General features: G+C 40.7%; 1 protein-coding gene and 1 long non-coding RNA gene across 2 annotated transcripts in view; one reads left to right on the top strand and one right to left on the bottom strand.

The window, feature by feature from the left end:
* Nucleotides 1–2,005: 2,005 nt before the first annotated feature.
* On the bottom strand, nt 2,006–3,186 carry LOC128787502 (uncharacterized). Its single transcript, XR_008430723.1, has 2 exons — nt 3,136–3,186; nt 2,006–2,219 (listed from the first exon to the last, which is right to left on the bottom strand). It is a non-coding gene; the product is annotated as an uncharacterized LOC128787502 (long non-coding RNA).
* A 65-nt stretch (nt 3,187–3,251) lies between these two features.
* Nucleotides 3,252–25,966, top strand: part of COL25A1 (collagen type XXV alpha 1 chain) — a 294,445-nt gene continuing 271,730 nt past the window's right edge. The window contains exons 1-2 of the mRNA XM_053941672.1: nt 3,252–3,654; nt 4,229–4,298. Of these exons, the coding sequence (XP_053797647.1) occupies nt 3,262–3,654; nt 4,229–4,298 (463 nt within the window). The 5' untranslated portion in view covers nt 3,252–3,261. The remainder of the gene's footprint in view (nt 3,655–4,228; nt 4,299–25,966) is intronic.

Here is a 25,966-nt window from a genome sequence, read left to right as displayed (position 1 = left end):
GCTGCTTGGATTGTGCAGTCCAGTCCAGTCTGTTCCGGACCAACCTTGCTGTGAAGTGGATAAATAATGCCTCCATCAGGAAGATCACTGTGGTTTTGCTGCAAGCAGAGGACACTGCTAATTTGCATTTTCAAAAACTCTGTTATCTATTTCTAGGTGAAAACACATTAGGAAAAAAAAATATGGGAAATAATTTGTTCTCTAACTCTGCCATTATCATGTAATTTCTAAGCATTTTAACAAACTTTTAGCTGACAGCTTTCCCAGAACCAAGCTTTAGCAAAAAGAAAAATCTAACTTTAAGCTGGGGCAAGGAGGAAGACTGGTCTTTCTCCTCTCACTCTTCTTCATCATGTTTCCCTTGGTCTGAGGATATGTTTGAGCAGAACCATGTGCACATGAGCATGAGCCTCATCTCTTTTCAGAGCTGAGACCAGGCAGGGTTAGAATTTCTCCAGTTGTGTAGAAGTATAGCTACCCATTGTGAGAAAGAGCATGAAAACAATTTCTTGGATATTTTAGAGTTTTGCTTTCCCAGCTTGGGCTTTGATTCTAGTTTGGCAGATTTTTCTATTTGTCACAGACAGAAAAAAGAAAAGCTTCCCATCATACCTCTTCAAAATAAGAAACATCTAGCATGGGATTGTTATTCAGTAGGAAAATGGCTTTGCACCATAACCCATAGAAACATGGTAATCTGGCTCATTTGGCAGGCTTTATGATGGCAAGTATGTGCAAATCTAATGTAACAAGGGACTTCCTGTCTCAGGCTAATAAATTTCTGGTGTAGAACATGACTTGTCCAAAACTAATGGATGGCATGATGTTGGGACAGAAAGATGCTTGGGCAGAAAGATTGCATCATTTGGCCAAACCAAACATCGAGCCACGTCACACTGACCTATGGGTACGTGGTTGTCTGTGCCCCATGTGGGGCACTGAAGCAGCCAGAGGATGTGTGTATCTGCCCTGAAATAAGAAGAGCTGATCCCAGGAGGAGATGCCGCCCTGGCCCAGATGAGCAGCACCCACTTATGCACCACAAGTGAGGCAGTGCTGCTGTGAGGCAGCAGCAGGGTGCGGGCAGCCATCCCGCTCCCAGCGGCGCCTCGCTAACCCCCTGCAGAAAATGGCAATCATATCCTGAGGGTTTGCAGGGTTACTTTGCTGGATGTCACCACGAGCAGGGGTGAGTAATGGTGCTGGCTACTAACAACAGGGGGTAATGTGAAGCGCTGGAGCTGGTGCCAATGGTTTCCAGCGCCTCGTGTGCTGCCAGCCACTCGGAGGCAGCCTGGGCACTGCTCATACCATACTCGGGGAGCCCATGCTGAGCGCAAAATAAAAGCATGTCTGTATTACTTATTTTCTGCTGTCAGTTTCTTAATTCCAAATACTATTTCAAGTTCTTATTGCCGACACATAGTCTGTGAGCAAGCCCTTGTTTTGAAAAGTGCAGTTGTTATTCACAAGTCCTGACCATAAGGTATGTGCTACTTGGTGGAATTTGTTTGTAAACTCTCCCTTGCAACTCTTAACTGTTTATTGTGAAGAAACTATCACCTAGGGCTATGTAATCACGGTTTCTTCTCTCTGACTAGAGTACACAAGACTTTTTGTTTAGAAAGAAGAGACAAATTACGAAGAATAAATGACTGGCTATGAACTTCATTCAAAGTCTAAATAATTAGACTGAAACCCACAGAGCTTTTTTGGATCTATGTTTTCATGGCAGTTGTGACTGCTTGAATACTTGGGAAACAATAGATAATAAAACTGCACAAATATGATTCCATAAGGAAACTTTATTCATAGCATAAACCAACACTCTTGGTCTTGTCTGAGAAATGCCATAGTTGGACAAATCTCTTTTTCATCCCATATCTTTTAAGTAGTCAGTATTCACATAAGTAAACGCCAAAAAGGGTGAGCTGTGTGTTCTTTCAACATCTGATTCTGCTTTGAGAAGTTTCTCTGATTCAAGAAGTGCACCAAACACAAGAAATGTCACACAAAAGTGCTTTACAGGAGAAGCACTGCAGTAATGTCAAGGTGAGAACCAAACTACAGGAGGTTAATGCAGCATTTCGGCAGTAAGAGGCAGAGAGGAAAGGACCAGAAGCCACCAAGCTTCCCATCAGGCCACACCTATCGTTCTTTGGATGTTGATGCTCCTCTTCTGGTCAACCAAAGCAGGCACAATGAAAACTTCTCAGTGCCTATGGAACAGTGGAGAAGCATCTTGATAAATAAACAAGCAGAAAGAAAATTGGCTAGAATTAAACCTTCATACAACAGGAAGTTAGTGCAGGCTGCTTCTTTGGAAGTGAGCCCTCACGTCGCCTGCCTGCGACGGTGAGTTATACACGTTTATCCTATGCACTCTAAAAAAAGAACGGGACAACGGAGCACTCCCGTGCTTTATGCCCGCACCGTGGGCATGACAGCCCAGCAATAAACTGCTGTAAATTTGCTCGGTGTTCCGGAGCTGCCCCGCCAACCGCCCCTTGTAGCCCCCTCCCTGGCACCACCCGGTGTGGGAGCCCCTCCCGAGGCCTCTGCGACCCTCGCCCTCCTAATTTGTAAGTCTGATGTCCTGCACGCCGTGCATACATTATGCAAAGAGTCCCCTGCGGCCCGCAGGCCGCTCCTCCGCCTAGGTGAATAAATTATGCCGATGAGGGCGGGGATGCGGGGCGGCGGTTCCGTGGCTGACAGCGGGGCAGCGCGGGCTGCCTGCCGCCTGCGGGCTTCCCCGCCTGGCGCGGCGCGGCTGCTGGGCGCCGGCAGGCAGGTGGAGCGGGAGCAACAAGTCCTCCGGCGGCGGGGAGGGGAGCGGGAGGCGGAGGGGGGGGCGCTTCCCGCCCCGCGCCTGAAAACCTCTCTGACAAGTGCCAAAGCGCTCGCAGAGCACGCTGCTCCTTCCGAAGGGCGGCTGGAAGCCGCGGGGGCACGCCTCGCACCCAGCCCCGCTGCCGGCTTGTGGCTCGTCGCCCCCGCCTCCCGCCGCCGCCTCTGCCGCGGGGCGGGTCGCGACCCGCTGCCGGCGGTGCGCGGTGCGGTGCGGGCTGCGGAGCGCGCCGCCGCTTCGCCTTCAAAGTGTGTGAGCCGGCTGCGGGCTTTGCTTCTACTTACCGCGTTTTTTTTTTTTTTTTTTTTCTTCTTTTTCTTTTAAAGAATTGTTTTACCATTTCGTTATTTATTTTCTCCTACTTCGTTGCTGTTATTTTTGTAATCGTTGTTTGTAAACTAATTGCCTCCATGGGGGGCGGAGGAAAGGAAATCAAAGCTGCCGCAGCTGAAGGGTGTGCGAGCGCGCTGGGGAAGAGCCGAGGAGCCGCAGGACACGATGGCAACGGGAAGCCCGGCGGCAGCGGGAAGCCCGGCCTCGGGAAGCCCGGCTGCGGCGGGGACCGCTGCCCGCGGCGGGCCGGGCCGGTCGGCTCCGCGCTGGCCGCGCTCCTCTCGGCGCTGGCCGCGGCTTCCTGCGTCTACCTGGGGGTGCGGACCAGCGACCTCCAGGCCAGGGTCGCGGCCATCGAAGGCGCCCGAGGGGGCTTCTCTGCCGCCGCCCCGATGCCGCCGCTGCCCGGCTTTTCCTTGGAGCAGCTGAACGCGATGATGCAGGAGAAAGTGGAGCGACTTCTCGCCCAGGTGTGCGGGACGGGGGTCGCCGCTGCTGTGCGGTGTGCGTGTGGTGGGCATGGGGGATGCTCGGGGCGGGGGCGGCTGAGGCCATGAGGAGGGTGGCCGGGGGGAGCTGCTCGGGTGGGAGGTGGAGGGGGAAGCGGGGAAAGTGAGCCCGCAACCCCAGAGGCCGGCGGGGCCAAGGGAGGAGCGGGCCGGGGGCGCCCCGGGCTGCTGGAGCGGCGGGACGGGGGATCGCGGGGGACCCCTGCGTGCGCCGCCGCTGGGGCGCTTTTCTCATCTCTAACTTGCCGCCGTCCCTGCGCTTCTCGACCGCGCGTGTCGAGCAGGCAGAAAGACCGGGGTCACTTGCGGCGGGGGTGGGAGAGACCCTGAGGTGTCGGGCTTGGCGTTGTTGGTGTGGGGGTGGTGAGGTCACTGAGACACCTTAGGCCGAACCCAAGCAAAGAAGCCGCCGCTGGTTGCGCAGCCTCTGGCATAGCGGTAAATTCCAGTTTGCGGCCGTAGTCGGGAGCGCTGCCTGTGGCGGGCGAGCTCGCTCGCCAAGTGCCCGCCCTCATGTTGCTTCTCTCGCCCCCAGAAATCCTACGAGCACTTGGCAAAAATACGAGTAGCGAGAGAAGCGGCTCCAGAGTGCAACTGCCCACCAGGTAACAGTCACAGCTTGGAAATCTCCTCTCGGAGGCTTGTAACTCTGGGCGGTTTGGTATCCCACGTTTTTGAAATACACCTAAATCAGGTCCAGGGGATGCCTCTTCAATCAACAGCTGTTCCTTGGGTGCAAAAGTTGTAAAGCCCAGAATGCCTGGTTTTCGCTGTGGCCCTAGATTGGAATTAATGCTAATAAAAAACACTCGTTAGGCTGGATGTTGCCAAACAAGAACACTTACGACGACGTTAATGATCCACTCCAGCAGATGAAATATATTCTGTCTTAAATGCGGTAGTACTGAATCAAGGCACTGTGTAGTCAACTTGGGAAGTGGAGCAAAAGCCCCTAGCAAAAATATTGAACGATGTATAACATGGATTGAAATAGGTGGAGGGTCTGTTGCAAGTTAGCAGTAATATATACATGAGCCTTTTACAGTCTTCTTTTTCTGTAGTCTTGGTGGAAAGCCTACAAAAGGAAGGAATTGCAGGTTTTTCCTACTGAAGGTTCAAAACTGTGTGTGTTTGTGCAACCAGGGAAATTGCTTGACTTTGGAAGTGGGCCCTTCTAATACTGCACAGTTATTTGTACATTTGTGCTGAAATGTTTCTGTAGTCTTTGTGCTCCTTTTTGATGGTCTGATATCTGTTAGTGTTGTTTTAGCTTTAGAAACTTCTTCTAACCTGTATCCAAGTTCATCTAGCATCTTAGAAGTTGAGAAAATAATGCCAGTGTTTCACAGCGGGATGTAGGAGTTCCATCATCCTCTGTGATGAGACACACTAGATGGAGAGGATGCTTTGGATATCCTCTCACTGTGTATGAAAACCATCTCCTTTACAGGTGGAATATCGACTGTCAACAGGACTTAAGCTGATTATGCTTACAAGCAGGATGTATGACACTACTCGTGTATAAGGAAGGAGCTTTCCTAGTTTAGGATACACTTCCTGCCAAACTCATCAGTCTGAAGGGACTGCTGAATCTCAGTGTTAAAGCTGCCTAGAGTGGTTGGTACTCTATTTTTGCGATGATACAGCTGAGAAGAGAGTACTTACTTGCTGGTGTTGGAGTTGCCACGGCTGTCATGGGAAGGACAATATATGTGACTAGGACTGTTTTAAAAGAGTGCATACAATTACTCAACTCCCAGTTAGTTTTGGTAAGGAACACTGGTTTCCTCCTGTAGTATGTATATATATATTTTCCTTTAAGGCTAACATAAGCCTTATTTTTTCTGTTGCTTAACTGCAGTGAATTACAGGATGCAAGTTTGTGCACAGAAAAGAGAGTTACTCATCATGTTGTTTGCAGTGATGCATTCTGTGAGCCTGAAATTATGTTTAATTTGATGCTAAGCCCTTTCCCTCTTTCTTCTTCCTTGTTTAAATCCATCTGTTAACATATTTTCACTTACTGTTTTCCTACTAAAGGTCAATATCTACTTTTTCATGGTTGGTGTTACATGCTGCTTTACTTCTTCACTACCACTAGAGCTCCACATTATACCAATTTTTATCTGACTTTTTTTCTTAAGTATGTGTTTTCAGATAGATAATGAATATTTCTCACATGCATTGTAAAAATCCTTGCTACATGAGAGTCAAAGTGATTCAGGGAACATATTTGAGGGAATAAGTTTTAAAGACCAGGAAAACTTACATGAAGCATTACCAAGTAAGAAAAAAAATAAGTTGCAGAGAGGAGGGATTAGAAATGTGATATGGAGCTTTTCACCTCTTGGTAGCTGTTTCAATTTGGAAGCAAGTTTTGTAGTGACTGAAAGATGTTGCCATGTGGTAGCCTCATTTTGCAGTTGATGCTCTCATACTTGTTGCCAGTGGACAGGTGTCTACCTCAAAATGGAATCATCTTGGGAGCCTTGTCTGAGAGAGCAGAGGCTGACTGGCACCACCACCTGAGGACAGTGCCTTCCTAACTGCAGGCATTAGGCAGAGCAGGAGGGGATAGAGCAAATAAATTGTTGCTTCTTCATTTGCTTCCTTCTGTTAGAACTCCCTTTTGACTGCACAGAATGGGCTTTTGTTTTAATTCTTAATGTTGCTGTTACAAACAGTTATGTTCAAAAAGGTATTTGGTTTATTAGGAAAAGTATCATGGTACATCAGTGGTTTTTCTGTTGACTGCAATTTGCAAAGCCAAAGACTACATTGCTTCTTTCTCACGTGGTTCCCTTTTGCTTCTGTATTCTGCCCAACTTCTTAATTTCTTTCAATTTGTTTCTGTAATAATAAAGTAATTCTGTTAGAAATGACTTTGGAAGGCCTTCATGGTACAGAGGTGATTTTTGAAATGTCTCTATGCTGTGAGAAAAGGTCACTACTGAATGGCCACCAGGACAGTTTCCATCACCCTTCTCTTTAAAGAGGAATAAAGATTATTTAAAAGTAGGTTACATTGTTCTCTGCCAAAAGAAGAGAGGGAAGTTCAATCTGCAGACAAGAGGGTGAGAATGTGGCCCCTGGTTCAGGATTAAAGTTATGCAACTGGCATAGATGTGATTAGCTTGAGATTTTCATCCTCTTTTTCCTCTCTATGGTTGAAACCTGCACATTCAAAGGGAAGTGGGTTTGAATGGCTCAGATACCTATGGAAACCAGATTCACAAGCTCACAGCTTGCAGAGCAGTCTACATGTAGCTCCTTTTAATTCAATGGTACCCTTGAATTTTATCTAGAGTGAAGAGTGATAACATTTCTCTTTAAAAACTTCATTTTCACTAAATCTGATTTTTCTTATTCTTTAGGTCTATTTTCTTATAAAAGAAACGTGATGTGGGGTGACATTAGAGTTTTGGTTTTAACTCTGTGCGATTAAAACCAGATACCAAAGATTTTGTAAATATTTTAAAAATTACAATAGCAGGCATTCTTTCTCTTCTTAAAGCAGAGTAATAAAGTTTGAAAAGTAAATTCGTGCTGACATTCCTCTTAAATTACCTCAGCTCTAATAAGAGTGCCAGTGTAAATCTTGTGCTTTTAGCTGGTGCTGCAGTCACTGCTGGTAGTTGGCCTTTTGCACATAGGACTGGGAGGCAAATTGAGTGGCTGAAATAATTTTAAGCACAATAAATTAATTTTCATTTGCCAGGTGTTTTTTTTATTTTAAGTTGATATTTTTCTACTTTAAAAGATGAAGAGAAAATGTAGGTGTGTAGGTACTTATTTCATACTTCTAAATCTTCCTCTAAGTGGCTGTGGGAGCATAATCAGCTCTTATGAGGAGCAGTCCAGCACCATGCTGGGTACTTCTTACAAAGTGCCAAGAATTACACAGCTTGTGGGAAGAATAACACATACAGAAAGCACAGGGATGCTCCTCATTCAATCGAATTTAATGATTTTTTTTTTTTGTAGATGCTTCCAGATTTTCCTTATCCCTAAGTCATTCACATGTGAATGTACCTGTAGACTTCAATGAAAATGGACATATGCTTATATGTTTTAGTGATCTGATCCTTTATATATTGTAAGGGTCAAGTTCTGACACGTGCAGTTCTGTGCCATGATGTCTCATTGTGTAAGTGGTCTTCAGAGCCTGCTCCTGGAGTCAGATAGTGTTGACAGGAGTATGAATCAAAGTACAAGAAGTTCAAGCTTTCTTAGCAGGAAGGCTGGCAGATGATTATGTACAGTTCTATACATCCCTTTTGACCAGGAACCAGTTTTAGGAAGCAATTACATTTTTTTTCCTCATCTTCTGTTTTTAGGAAGACCTTTATAGTGAATTTATTCCTTAAAGGAACACATTTCTTTAGTTCTGCATTGACAAAGTATAAGTTACATAAGAGATGTCTTTAAATGTACAGCTATACAACACACTGTGTATGAATGTTCACTACAACTTGCATATTAAGTTATGGGGTCTGTAGGTTTTGAGATTTGTTTTGGGGTTTTTTTTTCTTCCCCAGATCAGTAGCTGAACTTCAGTGTTGGATACTTGTCAAAGTTGACTGGAAATTTGATTTTGTTTTTCTTCAGTACCACAAGTAATATTTCTTTGTTTGTTCTTTCTCTTGTATATTTCCCATCAGGAAACGTACATTTTTCTTCCTCTTGTGACTTCAGGGCCTTCATAGACTCTTTCCACAGACACTCTGACCATTCTTTCTTAGCCAGCTATTTTGTGCTGTTTTTTTAATCATGCCATCTTGATTCTCTGTTCCAGTCCTAGAGAGCTTTATGGTTTGCCATTTGAAGTACCTCCAATTTCACTATGCCATTTGCTGCCATCAGGTTAGTTTCAGTGTAGTTGTATGTGTATAAACCTGTTTATTCAGGATGAAATGCTGTAAGTCAAGGTTTGTTTTTTTTTAGAGAATATAGAATACTAATTGATCTTTTTCTTGCTTACAGCAGTTCCAGTGCAAAAACTGTGTTCTACAGCTACAATTCTTCAGTGAGATGATGAATCTGCTGTATATATTTTGATAGCAGCATGGATAGCAAAAATCAGTGTATTTTTTTAAGAGTCCCAGTGCTATTTTTGTTGTCTTAAGCATCTAATGTTTGTTTTGACATGCAATGCAAAACCAATTTAGGTGTTCTTTCTTATTCCCACAAAGATTGTTTCCTGGAGCATTTCAATTAGTGAGGCTGAAAAAACTGAGGAGAAAGCAATTTTTGGGATTAAAAGAATAATGAAATAGGTATCAGCAGGCTATTACTCTTTTAATTTTTTTTTTTTATTATGCTTACAGTGAAGCAGCCCTGGAAAGACCGAAGAGGTAAAGAAAGAAAAGAGGAGCTGACTTACATGTTTACCAGTAGTGAGGCCTAAGAGAAAATGCAGATAGATTTAAAAAGTATCCAGAGTGATTTTTTTTCCTGTTACTGAAAATTTCAGTGTGCTATCTTAACCTAGCTCCCAGCACTACTTACTTCTGCCATCTCTGTATCATCTATTTGCTGAATGCAGTGCTCAGCTCTAATTTTGTAATTTTTCTGACAGGTCTCTGAGTCCCCCTTTCATACCTTCAGTGGTTTGATATTTTTCATTTCAGTTCCTAGATCAAGATGTTTATTGATGTGCAGCAGCATGCGACCTTCTGGGTAGTCTGTCTTCTTTGGATGACTGCTTAAAGATACTGTTTCCTCCCCACAAAATAGCTAAATATATATTTTATTGGCTAAGGGGTGACCTTTTAATTCCCTTCCCTCTGGGCAAGGAAGTAGGGTGTGCAGCATGATGAATGAAACACAGCGTGGCTCAGAAGAGAACTGATTGACAGCGGACTGCACCAGATTTCTCTCTTTTGTAATATTATTGATCTCAGCAGTGCTGTAGCAAAGGTTGGTTTGACTGCAAAAGTGTTATTAACAAAAGGTTTTTCTATTAATTGAGTTGAATAAATTCAGACTTGTGCAGTTATGTCAAACTAGGCATGTTAGAAGGAAGGCTTGTTTATCTGCACTACCTGTTCTTATAATGTATGAGGATAATATTATATATTACACATATATATTCTTGTATGTGTTCTTATACTTCCCTGTTTGTGGCACTGATCCATCTCAAACTGCTGAAGTGTCAAAGCACTTCAAGTACTGTGAGTGTTGCGGTGGGAGAAGTGGCAGTTAAGCCCATTTCTGGAATAATGCTTGCAGTGTCTGTGGTTGGATTTTGGTTTTTCTTTTTCTTCTTGTCTTTCTTAAATTGGGAAATATATGCATCTGTTTCCTCGGAGGGTCTCTAAAGCTTATATAACTGAGTTCAGTTTAGCTATACTTACGCCCTGTCCCTTTCCTTAAAGGTCAGTGAGTTCTTGGAAATGTACTGCGGAAGCAGCACTGATAAACCTGCATTACAGCACTCATCTTCTTTCTCACTCCCTTCTAAATTTACTGGCTGCAGCTCACCTGCCTGTTTTGTCTCTACTTAGCACAGGGAAAAAACAGCTAAATCTGAAAACAGCATGACTGACAGAAGCTGTTTTTATAGGACCTTTTAGGTTACCAAATAGAATCATATAACTAATATGTTCAAGTTACCCACCTGGTGAAATCATCCATCACACTTTAATGCACACAGACCCTGAGTCATGTTGCTAACTGAAGTCTCTTCAGGGAAGGCTGGTCAACACAGAGCACCTTTCCCCTTCATCATTTCAGTTGATTTCCTAAGTCAGCCACAAAAAAGAAAATCTATCTGCTTACTTAAAACTACAAATAAGAAGTAAGAAGGCATAGAATAACACAGAGTGAAAGCAACACTTTTCTCTCAATACAACTAAAGCTGCAGCTTGTAGTTAGATGATACTCACACCAGTGAATACGATGCTGAAGGCTTCTTGTTTGGAAACTTGTGGACTCAAATGTTTTTACAGGTTAGACTTACAGTAGAACAGGGCCTGCTTAAATTTGTCTGCTTGGGACTTTTAATGAGATTAAGTTAAGCAGAACCAGCTGTTTGTAAGAGCTTAATCAAAATAAATGTCAGGACAAATTTTCAGAACAGAGTGTCCAACTTGAAAGTGCAAGTTTTTTATATCCCTTTTATGTAAATACTGCCTTTTTCTGCCCCTGTAGATTTGAGCAACTTTAGAAATGCTCGTCAGGTTGATACCCCAGGAGATCATCTGATGCTCCTCTGAAGGAAATGTATCTAGGCCATCATTGCCAAGTGTTTCCTTCCAGGTGGTTCACAAATCAAGTGTGTAGTCATTCATGGCTCAACAAGTTGTTTGATCTGTTATTAATTTTGTGGATAAGTGCTGCTGCCTCATGTAAATAAGTCTTAGCTAAAAATAAGTGCTTCTCTGTAAATAGGTGAACACATAGTGTAAGAAATTGCTAGTGCACAGGTGTGCCTTAGCTAAAATAATCTACTATTGAAATATTTCCATAGATTACCTAGTTTTTAGCAAGCAGACTACAATTTCCTCATTTGTGAAGCAAACCACTTGTTCCATCTATTGTGTTGATGAAGGAAACTTGATCATTGTGCTCTCCTTAAAACAGCTATCAAAATATGTTAGACGACAGTCTTGTCTGTGATGTAGACTGTAAAACTTACTGTGTCCACTCCTCCCGTTCTTTTTTTTTTAGCGGGGTTGGAGTTGTGCTAAAATTGTTTCTTGTTTATCTCTGGAGATGTATGTTTATAGAAGGAGGCATTTACCTGTAGTTGTGACTTTTGCATGCATGTTAGCATGTAACTGTTTATTCTTGTGCTGGGAAAGCTTTGAAACAGATGATGATGGTGATGCCTTTTAAACTCTTGGAAGAAGTAGTTATGAAGTTACTACACAACTATCTAATTTTTTTTTGCTAGATAGAAATATATGTTCTTATAATTACCAAATATAGCAGGACAGCCATTTGTAAGGCAAAGAAACAATAAATGGAATGAAGAGTGTAGTAACAGAGGTGATAAAACTGGGATATTGCATTTTATTTTAGAATCTTCTGAAAATTAGCACAATTAATTCAGTGACTTCTGCTTAAACATGCTCAACCAAGAAGCAATGCAGATTTTAAGCAATAATATTTTACCCTGCACTCTGTCTTTAGAATTGGTCGGGCAGTTGACAAATATGAAGAAAGTGTAGATTTTATTTGATAAGGTCATAGATGAAGGTCTATAAAAATCAGTGCCTTTAGTTCAGTTTAGGTTAGTTAGCCATTAGAATTATTTTAGTTTGGTTATACATGAATATAATCTTGTAATTTATATATTGGGTAAGTATATTAGAAGACTTTGAATGATTTGTGTATTTTTTTAGCTGCTTAGGAATTAAAATTGGGGTTTTGGGAATATAACTTGCAAATTTTTTCATAGATGTTTACCTTTGCTGATGTATTTTGGTCAGAATTACAGAGGAGAGTGGATCACAGATTAACAGGTTCTTGGGGGGGCTGTAAAGAAGACTGTATATGAAATAATGATGGGCTCTTAATGAATCTCTCTAAGTAGCTTCCCCTGCCCTTCTGTGGCTCTTCTACAAGCTCAGCTGAGGAAGTATTGAGGAGAAGGGTGTCAAATGATCTTTCTCTTTGAACCTTGGTCCTCCTTTTAATGCAGTACGCAGGACTGTATACCAGTATTTAGCAGTATGATGGTTTTGGTAGTTTATCACACTCTGTCCTATCTTGGACACACAGCGGGCTGCCTGCTAAGTCATGATGCCACAGTGTACAGCACAGTTCACCTTAGCAAGGAAAACCTGCATGGAAACAGCTGGTGGCTGATCCTCTGCTTTCTGCTGACTGAAATAACAGGCTCGTGCCAGGTACAGCTTTAGTTTCTTGGTACCTGGGATGTGCTTCCTCTGATCAGCAAAGATTTGTGAGAGCCGAGTGTTTTCCTTGTTGCCTTTGCTTTGTGTTTTTGTGTGTTTTGTTCTTAAACAAGAAGTTAATGAACTTGGCACTTTCTACCCTTTTAAATAGTTGTAGTACTCTTAGGAGTCGGGCTGTAAAGTAAAAGCTGTAAGTATAATGGAAGAAAGACTGTGGAAAGTAAGACTTAAAACTAGTTTTAAGACCTTTGCTATTCTACCATTTGCAGTTTATGCCATTTTAAGAATACTCACCCACATTTATTTTCCTTCCTTTGGAGTACTTTTAATATTCCTTCTCTGAATATGAGAGTACAAAAAAAATCATACAATAAGTATATGTTAAAGATTTAGATTATGAATTAGGTTTCTTTGATAAGCATAGTCCTTTCTCAGCACACTGCTTAAGATTATGCTGGAAAACTGCTATTTAAAAGATCTTTATAAAATTGAATGTGGGGAGGAGTGAGGCCTGTGTTTGAGGAACACACAAGAAATTTTGAAAACAGGAAATTATATTGAAAATTGGAGACCAAAATATCTTATCAGAGGTGTGGCTGCCATTACAGCGGTGACAAGATTTGTGTATCTGAAAGCAGAACAGCATCCTGTAACTTGAAGGACACTAACTGAACTCTCTAAAAATATATTTATGGTTAAGGTCATAGCTGGCTACAAAGGTCTTGCTTGTGCTGGTAGTACTAGTTTTGTTGCTAGGAAATGATGTGGGGCTTCTTATCTATCAGTGCCTCAGCTGGATGATGGTAGGGTCCTCACAGAGGACTGCAGTGCTGAAAGTCAAAGTGTATACCTCTTAAGTTGAGGAGGTATTTCCTTCAGCTGGAACCTCCAATAATCTCTTAAGAATATGAGAACCAGCTGCTTGAAGGCACTTCTCCTCTTCCTCCCTACCCTGTGCCCTTAGTCTCTTAATAAGCTCCTGTTCAGATTCCCTTGATCTTAGAGGAAGCCTTGATACCTGAGCATAGGGGTATGGCCACAAGGGATTAAAAGGATAAACTCCATAGCCTGTGTATTAATGTTTTCTTCTCCAGTCACAGAGCTTACATCCAGATGATGCCCAATGGCATTGCTGTGACAAATGCTGTTCGGTGTTGGCTGGACAGTCTCTGTACTGTCAGCTCTTCTGGTGCTTTTTATCGAATGCTCCTTCCATTTTTTCAGTCCCACTGCTGATCTACAGGTTACTGCCAGTTGAAGGGAGACACATGTTGAGAGTTATCACTTCAGCTTGACATAAAGGTGATTAATGTACTATTGATTTCATTCCCTTCACCTTTCAGACAGGATAGCCTTCTCAGTAAAAATACTTTCTAGCTACTAATTTGGTCACTGTAGCAGGAAATGTGCTGTGTGCACACAGGCTCAAGTGTAGACCAAACTGGAGTCATTGTTAAGGTGATCCTTATGGCAGTGGTGAGCTTGAACTCAGCTTTTATTTGTTCTCTGTCCTGGTGGATGCTTGGTAGTTGTTTGTGTCAGCTAATAATAAGCTGCTCAGGAAATGGCTTTAGTTGGCACTTAAAAATGCAGTGTAATCACAGAAATGGACCATGATGTGTGCTGTAGCTATCTGTGTGTGTTTATGAAGACATCTCTGTTCAGTGAGGATCATCTTGAATATGTTTCCCAAGTGGTTCCTGGGAGCAGGCACACTGAATACTGATGAATCAGAGTGAAAAATGCAGCAGTATGGCATCAGTTTCAAATGAACCGGTGCTTAGACTGCTGTTGTCAATAGTTACTTAGAGTTGGTGCCTTTGTAAGGATGACAGCCATGTTTGTAGAGGGCTGGAAAGGTTTCTCTGTGTGAAGATGAAGTGTTTTTCCAATGCAGCAAGCATGTAAGTGCACTATATTTCTTTAATGTAGGGAGTCTAATCTTAAGAGAGATTAGTATTTAAGTCTGACTATTGTGGATTTCACTTTAGGACAGCTCTGTGTAATTCCTTAGTTTGAATTCCATGTTGAACCGTGTCCTAATGTGTGGTAGAAGGACTTTTTTATCACATTCAATTAAGAGGCTGCACATGAGCTATTACAGTGGCCAATTAGAAAGAAGTGTGAGCCTTGAAAACTGAACTACCAACAATAATAGAGAAATAGAGCAAGACTGAAATCCTCACTTTTTTATCTCTTAAAATTGGTTTGCTGCTACAAGGTGGTATTTTTATGTATTTCAAACAATTACAGTCCACTTTAGGATAATAAGGAGAAATTAATCTGTTTTCAATGTGTAGTATAACAACTGGATCACTCTGGAAAAAAAGCTCTCTCACAGTGAGTTTAAAGTAATGCGCCTTAGAGGAAATAGTGTGCTTAGTGAATTAGAGCAGGGAAAACTAAGTAGCTGTTCTGTGTTGTGACTATATTCCTGTACAGGACTGTTAAGGTGGGATAGAAGTCTTCACATTTGAGAGTTTTTGCATCTGTAAAATATGATGGATGTAAACACCTTAACAAAAGTGTGCAAATGACAAAGTATTCATAATTTTGAATAAAATTACTGCCTACAGGAGCGAAAGTTTGTCTGCAATACATTCCTTGCCTCTGCTTTCTAATTTTTGTAATCAGCTCTCTGCTCCCTTTTGGTCCATATGACAGGACATAATCAGCTGGAGTCATCAAGTGAATACAGTTGTAAAAACAAACTTCTGACTATAGAAACCTTCTGGGACCTTTTTTGGAGTAAGTTTTTATTTCAAAACAGCCCATCCCTGCAGATTCTCTTTAACTGAACGGGTAGGCAATGTCAGATCAAATCACCTATAGATAGAAGTAGCTGCTTCTGCTACCACAATTTCTGATACCCAAACAGCATTTTACTTTCATCTGAAGGTCAGTGAAAAGAGGCTTTTAACTAAAACTCTTGACTGACAATAATCAGACCTGAGATGGGCATGTGCATTACTTCAGGCGCATTAATAATCCCAAAGATTTTAACTGAAATCAGTATTTACTCTGGAATCTGAGAGCAAAGTGTGGCCTCAGTGTTTTTCTTTTTTTTTTTTTTTTTTTTTTTTTTTTTTGCCTTTGGCTCTTCGGGAATGCTTGTTTATGTATGCAGCCATTGCCATCTACTTTAGCCTTGATATATAGTTATTTTCCTTGATACAAATACTATTTTTTATTCATTTGCCATTCAGTTTATTGTTTAGTCTTTTTGGTCTCTGAGCAAGAACATTATGTCTGTATCTATTTCTTGGAATACTGAACTAGTTTTGTAATACTGTAAGAATTCTGGCTGCACTTGGAGACAATCTGGATAGTAAAAATTACTAAACTTATCTTCATGGAGAAATTACTATTCTCGCATCTTAACTCATAGTTCACAGACCAAGGAGTGTTGTTCTGAGGATTGTTCATTGCTTAAAGTGATTAGATAAAACCACTAAAAATTGTACAGAAGTGTTCAGAACTTCAGTTCTGAGAGACAGGAAAGAAAGACCACTATATACAGCTGGACCTTCATTTTAGTTTCCTTACCAACGTGACTGAAGTCTGCATATGCATGTGTGTCTCTACTCACATAGATTTTCATACTTGCATGAGAGGTGATTCCCTCTGTTCAAGGCAGTCTGTTCTTTTAACTCAGTGAACTAGATCTCCCATTCTCCACTTTGCTGATGCTATGCTTGAAAAGTCATTATTTGCTTAACACAAATGTTCCCTTTTTTTAAGCTGAACAATCTAAGTGACATCAGCAGCTCCTTATAAAGCTTACCCTTGAGACTTCTCACTATTCTGTCTGGAGGACGCTCAAATAGTGTGATGTCCTGTTGAGGTGCCCCAAGCTGCACACAGTCCCTGAGATGAGGCCGCAGCAGTGCAGTGTTGAGTGAGGCAGTTGGTAGTGAGGTGCCTGGTTTGTTTGTAGAGATAATGAATAAGAATTAAGGATTGACACAGTCCAAAGAGAAAAAATAGTGAAAAAATCTTCTCATATTTTTCTGTGGTTATCTAGAGGTTATCTCAGTGCATACTGCTCACTCAGTCTGAGCAGTAGATGACAGCAGGGTATGTTGAAGTGTGATCTGCTAAAAGGGCTCCTCAAAATTTAGCAAATGCAAATCCTGTCAAGAAGGAATAAAAAGGGACATGTCTGTGGGGAGCCATCTCTGAAGCACATCTAGAACGTGTACTTCTTGAAGATGTCCAGATATAGTGGCTTAAGGGACAGATCACCTGGGGACTTAAACAGTGGTACAAGGTGGGTAATTGTCCCTTATTTATGGGGTGTCTCCTAGATGATGTATATAGTCAGGTAGCCATGGCCTGTTCTCAGGTTCTGGAAAGTGGTGAGAAGGGAGAGTGCATAGCCTGGATGTTGTCCTGACAGAGGGTGCTGACAGGCTGTGTGGTGCTGACAGGGGATTTACAGGAAGATGAAGGCTAGTGGGAACTAGCAGTAAGATACTCTCTAGCAAGGCACTGATTGTAACTCCAATTCTGCATCACTCTCTTCTGGTCTGGCAGCAGGACTGCAGGGGCAGAAGCATGAAAATAGTGCATATGCTAGCTTCCTCTGTGGTGAGAGCAGTGTTCCTTGAAACCTGTCGGAACTATCACACTCTGTGTTATCTCTCTTGAAACATGTTAGATTATTAAGACCTATGGTTTGTAGTAGAAGTTAATGTTAAGGTCCTAAAGACACACAGATGAACTTGAATAATTTCAAAAGCTGTTAATCACCCCTCCTTGCTTGATCATGTCACTGTGAGGGCTTTCTCTCTTTAATTTCCTGCTTTGTGTAAGGCAGGAAGGACAACAGCTAGGGCCTGAACTCTGATACCTCCTATGGATTGCTGTTTTGCTGCAAGCAAAATTGAATTATACTCCTAGTTTTTTCTTTCCCAGACATGTAGTTTGTGTTAGTAACCTGATGGCCACATATTGACATAAGTAATTTTCCTAAAAGTGCTGCAAAATACAACTAACTACGGATGTACTGACCGGCAGCAGGCAGTTAATGTTAATCTACATTCATTAAATATACTTCATCTTCTGTGTTTATCTTGTAAAATGTGGGACTTGACAGAAACAGAGGAGTGGGTATGATACCATTCTGTTGCTATTAATCATGCTTTGAGATGAACTGTAATGGTTAACTTAAGCAGTTACCAGTAGCACTTGGATAGGGACTAATGCAGCCAAAATTTTTCTGACCCTTTCAGAAAATTCCTGCAGGTTCTAAAGAACCTTTATCTTTCAAGTGAAAGTGAAAGGCTGTCCTTTATCTTTCAAGTCAAGACAGCTATCCCCTCAAATAGGCATTTCCAGCAATACGGTTTAAGGGCCAATGAAGGCAGGGAAAAAGAGAGATTGCTTGGACACCTGAAAAAGATGGCACAGAGGGATACTCACACCTCTGTACTGCACTGTGTTCAGACACACTAATCATTTTGTTAGTGTGTGATTTGTCAGCTCAGTCTAAATGCTGTGGAACTGCTGAGTAAAAGTGGCTCAAGCACAACTTTGGTGACATGGAGCCATCGGTTTGAAATCTGCAAGGAATCTTTTGTGACCTGTGAGGAGAGGTTCATGGAGCCCCTTTTATGAATGATGAATTTTCAAAGTATTTCCAGCCTTAGCTGTATTGGTCTCCCTCTCTCTCAATGTGTACTACAAAGCAGTCACAATTTAGGATTTGGAAAGATTATGACAAATTAAAATTTAATTACATGCCAAGTTTCTTTTTTCTTTTGCCTTGTGTCAGGGGAGCTATAACAAATAGCAGCTACCAACTGTAAAGACCCAGATATTCCACCCAGCAAAGCTACAAGTACTGTAGCAAAGCTACAGTTTTTTTCCTCCTGTTGAGGTCATGTGGATTATACCATAGCAGCAGCACTTGTGTCCACACCAAGTGAGATTTCAGGGCTGCTTCATGATGGGAGCACCCACTTTCCATAGGTACTAGGAAGGGGGCATTTGCTTGTTGCTACTTTACTTTCAGCTGCTTTGTTGAGAGAATGGCTGCTCTTTCGTGAAGTAAAATAGGGTTCTTAGTAAAACAACAATTTTATGAATAATGATGTTGTATAAATGTATACCTTCTAAATAACTGGCCCCCATTTTCTTTCTGAAATGCAACCAGAAGAAGAACCAGTAGTTCCAAATTACAGACGTTTGTGTTTTGGTAAAATACATTTTTTTTTAAATTGTGCTGTCAAATGATTGAACTGAATAAAATGACATATTTTTTTCCACAGAGAATGTTAATTACATACTCTTTGATTAGCACAGAAGGGATATAAATTAATTTTCCTAAACATTATGCAAAATACAACTGCGAATGGACTGACCAGCAGCAGGCAGCTCATATTTATTTGCATTCATTATATATGCTGAATTTTACCTTTCAATTATTTTTCAATTGTGTTCAAAATATGATCATATGACATTGGTCTTTCCAGAGTCTAAAAATGCTTCTTGGCTTAACTATGGGGAGAAAGAATTAATTACTGTCAGTTGAGAGCAGTTTCAAAACAATGAGATGAAAGTCAGTAGTATTTTATGCCAACATGACATACAAGGTAGCATGAATTTTTTCTTTAGCACAAGTAAAACATCTGTTATTGAGATCAAAGACAATATATTTTTACTAATAACGCATTAATAGCACTTCTATTTGCCCATTCAGTATGTCCATCAAGAGTAAGTGTAAATACAAATCTTATGGTTTGCTTGGTTTTTAACAGATGAGAACACATTTAATAAAAATAATTATTAAAAAAGTTTTCCTAAGGGATGAACTATAGGAACAAAGTGTACTTAAAAGTGTTTATAGATAAAATATCTTTCTAACCTGTATTCATATTTAGTGTATTTTTCAGTGATTATTGTTAAAAAACTTGGAATTTGGGTAAGGATGTATGATTGTATATTATAGATAAACCAATTGTTTTTCTTAAAAAATATCACTGAACAGACAATCAGTGGAACTTTTTTTTAAACAGAAGAAGAACTAGGAAAATTCTTATACTTTTGGAAGTTATAGAACTCATAAAAAATTAGGAACTTGAAAAATCTTAGAACCTTACTTGCTAAGAAAGGTGATTGAAAACCACAGAAAATTTTTCTATGAGCAAATACCTCTCTTGACATGAAACTTTAAGAAGAGCTTAAACAAACCAAAACCAAAAAAGCTCCCATTTTTACTAGAAAGCTTTTCATTAAAAGTTTGATAAATGGCTGAGTGAAACAAGAGATTGGCTATAGGCAAAAAAGCATCCCCCAGTGCTGTACAGCATTCCTAGATGCTTGTGGTCTTACAGGATATCAAGGGAGTGGAGGCATGGAGTGCTCAGAGTTTTATTACTGTTTTCTTCTAGCCTTTTTACAGGAGTTATTGACCTTCTTACCCAAGTGTGTCCTCATAAGTTGCAAGGAAAAGCAGTTCCTTGCAGCTAACTTGTAGAAATTTTATCTTATTTATGGAATCAAAAGTGATTTTTCTCTGGAGACTTGATCTCTTATTACTTGATTTGGTAGAAATATTTTAATTTTACTTGAATGAGAACTCGATAAAGTTTCAGTACTTCATATGGTGAAATAATTTACGGGGTTCTTGGAATATACTGTGGTCTTTGAAAAATACTGGCCTCTTATTTATTGGTGTCTTTTGCTTTTTGTTGTTGGGCTGATGAATCCAGTGTTAAGGCATTGCAGATTTAGTGTTTGGTGATGGAGTACTACCCATACCGAAATACTTAATTTTCAATGGTTACAAATTTGCTTTGCACAGTGTACAAGTTCTGGGTTGTTACTGGGTTGGATTTACAGTACATTGCACTTACTCTAAGCCCCTTATACTACTGCTGCATTTAACAACTTAAAATAGCTCTGTGCCTTGTTCTTCCTGATAGACCTGTGGTACTATAGGTTCTATGGCAGTACTTGTTCGACTGACCTTAATTTTGAATTAGCAAATGTATTTGCTTAAGCCAGTGTAGTTAAGATATATGGGAAAAAAGCAACTTTGAGAAAGTGAATTCTTTGTCTTCCATACATGTGTTTTGTTTGCAGGTGAGAGAAGGTTTTTTTTCTCTCTACTTGGCAGTGTTGCAACTCATGCTAACAAGTGGAAAACAAAGCTGTATTCAATGTAGTTCCCTTCTCCCTGCCTCCCACCAGGAATCACTTTCAGTAATAACATTTCTGAGGTAGTGCTGATGAACCAGGAGGCGGAACAAGCCATTTGCACTTTTGCTGTTTATTTGGTTTCTAGGGGGATTCTTCTTTGCATGTAGAGATGGCTGTGGAGATGTAAGGATATGTAGGCAGGAAAGAATGCCTTGGTTAATAAAGTGAGACATTTCTAAGTTACTTTCTTGTTTTCCATTAAAGCAATGATTGGGCTGCAATTTCTAAGATGAAGGTGCAAGTTCCCTGAAGAGAGGTGTATTGCTGTTGGCTGGATGTGTTAATAGGGTAGGTATTACATATATATGAGGTGTTAGGTGCTTAGCTACTTATTTGCCTGTGCAGCCATACAAATATACTGGCATGCTCCTGTCCATGTATATGTGCTTATAGTCCTTTTGTTTTTCTTTTTGGGTTCAAGGATTTAGGTTAGCACTTAAATCTCCAGTTGTTGCATGCAAATTTCTGGGGTTTGTAGTCAATCCCAAGGTAAGCGTAAGTTAAGTGTTCTCCTGTTCTGAGAAATGACAGACAGCATGTGGGAGGATGGATTGTGAGAGAATAGAGATAGTGCTGAAGGCAATCTCACCCCTGAGGAGTTGCAGCTGTACTAATTACCAAAGAGTAGGAACAACCCTGCCCTTAATAGGGCACAGCTGCATACAATAAGGATGGTCCAGTAAGGATGGGTGCTATAGAAGAGTGGGTTAGCTGGTTGAGAGGAGAGTTAGAGTCAGTTGGCTCTGCTGCTGCAAGGAGCAAGGGTCAGGTGTTTGTGTTAGGGATAGTAAGGGTTAGCATGTGCTGTTAGGGACAGAAAGGGTCAGGTGTTCATGTTAGGGACAGTAAGGGTTAGTATGTGCTGTTAGGGACAGAAAGGGTCAGGTGTTCATGTTAGGGACAGTAAGGGTTAGTATGTCTGCTAGGGACAGAGAGGGTCAGGCAGTTGTGATAGGGACAGGTAGGAATCAGCCAGCTGTGTGGAAGAAAGAGAAAAGGAGTCAGTGCTGTGAGAGCTGCCTGTGAGAGCTCACAGAGAGAAGGTATGAAAGTCTTACAGTAAGACAATAAACTAACAGTGACAGTCAGTTCCTATCCACTGCTGATTGGTGCCAAGCACCGATGCCAGCAATTGGTGGCCCATACAGGGAGGAGTTCCGACAACAGCATGCACGTGTATTAAAACAGGCTGTCTGTGTGAAACGGTTCTTCCTCTCAGTAATGTATCATTTGCAGAATTTTTTCCCATTCTGGGAAGCATTTAAATGCAAATGTGGCTCCAATGAGGAGAGTCCAAGCATAGCTACCCCAGCCATCAGAAGAAAACCCTTAGGTAGAAAGAGACCTTCTGGAGTGGTTTAGATTAGAATGGATGCAAGTGTACAATTGAGGGGAGGAACTAATAAAAAATAAAGGAAAACTAAGTGGTGTGATTATTTCTTGTTCCCTCTGCTGAAGGCAGTTCCACTGTAAGCGCTGGAACTGATTTTATTTGATGGATATAGCATCTCTATCACAAAATGTCTTAAAGACTTGACTTAAAGACTTCAGGAGTGGTATCAATAACTTTTGCCTTTACTTGATAGCAACAGTCTAGTTGATTTTTGGAAATTACTTCCAGTTTTGCTTCTCAGTTTTTCAGATCTTTAACACCCTGTAAATTAAATATGGTTTCATTGTTTCTGGTAGATAACATTGCTTCATCAGTTCCCTTTCATAGTTGCTGCTTTTTAGAAACCCAGGATTTTTTCACTGCCATCTTTACACTTGAATTCAATTTAAAAGATAGGCTGCCTGTAGATGTAGATGATATCACAAATATATATTTCACCCCCCAACCCCCATTCAGAAAGGAGAAAGAAAACTCAAAAGCCAGGGCCGAGTATGGCTTGTCTATGAGAGAAAGGTTCCAAGGAGGCAAGAGATTGGCAGCACTCCCATTTCCAGTTCTCTCTTGTTCCATGGAATGGTAATATTGAAACATTTCTGTCAGAGGATTCTATTTCGAGAAATTCATAGCCTTTAAAGTTAAGGGATAATTTTCTAAATTGCCAAGATAAAAATAAACTCTGCTACTAACTCAGTTTGGGGGAGAGAGAAGTGCTTTCTGAACATATATTTGTTTTAGTAGCATTGAAATTAAAGTTTTATAGACCTGCTTGCCAGTGTTGTACTTCTTTGTATTTGGCCTGTCTGTGGGACTTTTTGGGTAAGAATGTTTACTTTGGTTTCGTTGGAGCTGTGTGGTTCTTCAGTGATATTTTTACATGCAAGTCAAGCATTTATGGCTGTAGTAAGTACTTGGTTGGTGGACAGTCAAGTTAGAAAAGCAACCATGCCACAGGAGATACAACAGCAAGTTAATTTTCATAGTGTTTCCTCTACTGTGCTGTTGCTGACTCAGTACGCCACAGTGGTGTTTAGAGCAGTTGCATAAAGTTGTGGGGTTTTGTGTGTTTTGTTGTTTCTTTTTTTTTTTTTTTTTTTTGTGAGGTGCATGTTGAAATCATGATCACTGATACAGCAGATGTAGTTCTGCTTCTAAAATATCCCATAAAGTATATTAATGAGAGTTAAGATGGAATATACCTCTCTAAACCCTCAGTACTTCCAAAAACATTAGGAAGTGTGTTAGGGGAGCACTTGGGCGAGCCATCCTTTTTACATATATGTAGAACCTGGAATGGGTGTGCTTCCTGTATTCCTTTAGTCCTCTTTCCACACAAGCCTTTACCTGTTCCCTTCTTCACAAATTATTTTACTTCAGTGGGAAGTTTCCTGCAAGATTTAACAGGCTCTGAGTCTGATGTGTTTTTCCTCTTTTCTCCCCACGTTTTCCTTACACCTTTAAAAAGTTGGCATGGCTAGCTAACTGCCAGAGTGGTGGATGAATGCTCCTTAGGTTCAGAAAAACCAAGGGCCTCACAGCAAGGGGAGCCTCTATTTAGTTTGAGTCACAGTTTGATCAAACTTGGTGCTTTCAGAGCTTTTTAAGAAAAAAAGCTTGCAGTCAAAAACATGGTACTGTTGGCATCGTTTCTGTATATATGAGGTGGCAGCAGTGATTAAACAAACAGGACTTTAAAGCGTGGCTGGATTCTAAAAACTGACTTGTAAATTAATGCCTTCACTGACTGTTTGCTTCGTATGTGTACGAAGACATGAAGTATAATAGACAGAAGAGACAAAAACACTATTCTTCCTAGTCCTGTCAGCAGTAGAGTAAACTGGCTACTATTTCTCCCTAAGCATCATCAGAATTGTTGTACGAGTTACAAGGCTAATGATTCTTACCCGTGCTAACCCTCACGAGCTCGTGTAGCAGAGGGCTCTGCTAATTAAAGGACTGATATGTTTGGACTTAAACAAGCTTTATGACAGCAGAGTGCATGGAAATGAGAATGTTCTTGTCTAGTGTTGTGGGTTTTCTTTTAAAATAGGTTATAGACTATGTTTTTACTACTTAATAGCATCTGTACCTTTACTGCTATATCTTTTAGCCAGTAGCAAATCTGCAGAAAGAGAGTGGATACAATTATATTTACACATACACATATATTTATGTGTAAATCAGAAACATGAAATAGAAAACACCTCTGTTGGCTGTGTACGTACACACAGTAAATTTTCCACAAAACACACTTGCAACCTCCAGTAATTTTATTTTTGGAATGAGTTTCAGGTAGAGGTGATGTCTTTTGTGGTGGGCACTTACATTTTAGCATCTAAACTAGTATCCAAAATAATGTTTTAAATGAATCATGTTTAATCATGTTTCACCTGAAATAAGCAGTCTGGAGGTGGTTGCTAACTGCTAAAACTTGCTATTTGTCAATCAGCCAGCACACAGGAGAAATTCTACTTACTTTGCTGTTGCAAATTCTAGGGATCAGGATATCCACTATGTGCATATATGAAATGCTGCATCAAGACCAGTGTCTTAACAGTTGTTTTGTTTCAGACCTGGGAAATATATTTAGAGATTTCATTAAAAATCTGCAATTTTAAAGCTAGATGCCAGTGTGTGTAGACCGGCCTTTCTATTTTGAGAAACTGGTAAGAATGATAGCAATTCTTGCTTGAAGTTTGGTTCTTTGCTGTTGCTAATGATTATGCCATTGTTATTTATGCTTGTAAATTAAGGTTTTAAAGATGAAAAGAGATGAAGCTTCAGAGGCAGCTTCTGGGACTCCATCCTCTGAGGAGTAAATCCAAGATTGGGGGCGGGTCCTTGTAGGACCCTGCTGTTCCTCTCACGAGTTTCTCTCTCAGTTGGTTTGCTTTTCAAAGGAGACAACTGTATATATTACACTAATTAATATATTTTAACAGGAGGAACAGTATTCCCACTAGTTCCTCTGAATTAAAGCCCTTCATGGTAACCTTGGACAAAGGAAATGCTGCAGATGATTTTATTACAAGTGATTTTGTACAGATTTTATACGATTCTCTTTACCTCCCTTTCTCTTAAAAGTGAGATTAACATTTCTGCAAGAGAAGGCCTCCATTTGGCCTCATTAAGTTTGCTTTTTGCCCTTGGTAACCCTGTGGTGATGGGGAAACTTGTCTGTAGTCTTTGGGGGATTTATTAGTGTGAAGGGGAAAAGAGGAAATGCCTTTGTGATCTAGATTCATTCATATGGGGGGTGGATGTTTCTCTTCTATGCAAGTGCAAAGGCGCATAAAAATTGCTTGAATGTGTCAGTTAGGGGGCTGATTTTTGTAACCAGTGGATTATAACCTACCTTAAGATTTAAGCCATTTAATTTCTTAAACACATTCTATGAAGGCATATCTTAGAGCAGCACTTCTTACTTTATATGGTCTTAGAAATGCGAGTCTAAAATAAGAAAATTCTTAATTATGTTGTAACAGTTTTGAAAAAGTAAGCAATGATTTTCATTAAATTGCTTTGAGAGGGTTTTGTAACTGTCAGCAGTTTTTGTGTGGTTTCAGTGTTGATTTTGTTTTGCTTTTAATATAGAGAGCAGAATGTTGATGATATTTAATGATTTCTAAAGAGTTCAGCAGTTGCTTATCACTTAAAAGTGAAACAGTTTCTCACATCATAACTGTGCACTGCAAAGGAAGCTTTCATACGTTATCAGTAACTTTTTGTGTATAGGAGATCTTGGTGAGTGTCTCTAAACCATCTCCTAATCCCAGTAAGTATAACTGGCACCCAACTGCTGCTCAGAGGAATT

This window comes from Vidua chalybeata, chromosome 4 (genome assembly GCF_026979565.1).
Source record: "Vidua chalybeata isolate OUT-0048 chromosome 4, bVidCha1 merged haplotype, whole genome shotgun sequence".
Lineage (NCBI taxonomy): Eukaryota > Metazoa > Chordata > Aves > Passeriformes > Viduidae > Vidua > Vidua chalybeata.
Note: the sequence above shows the minus strand (reverse complement) of the source record. Positions and strands in the feature narration are given on the sequence as shown.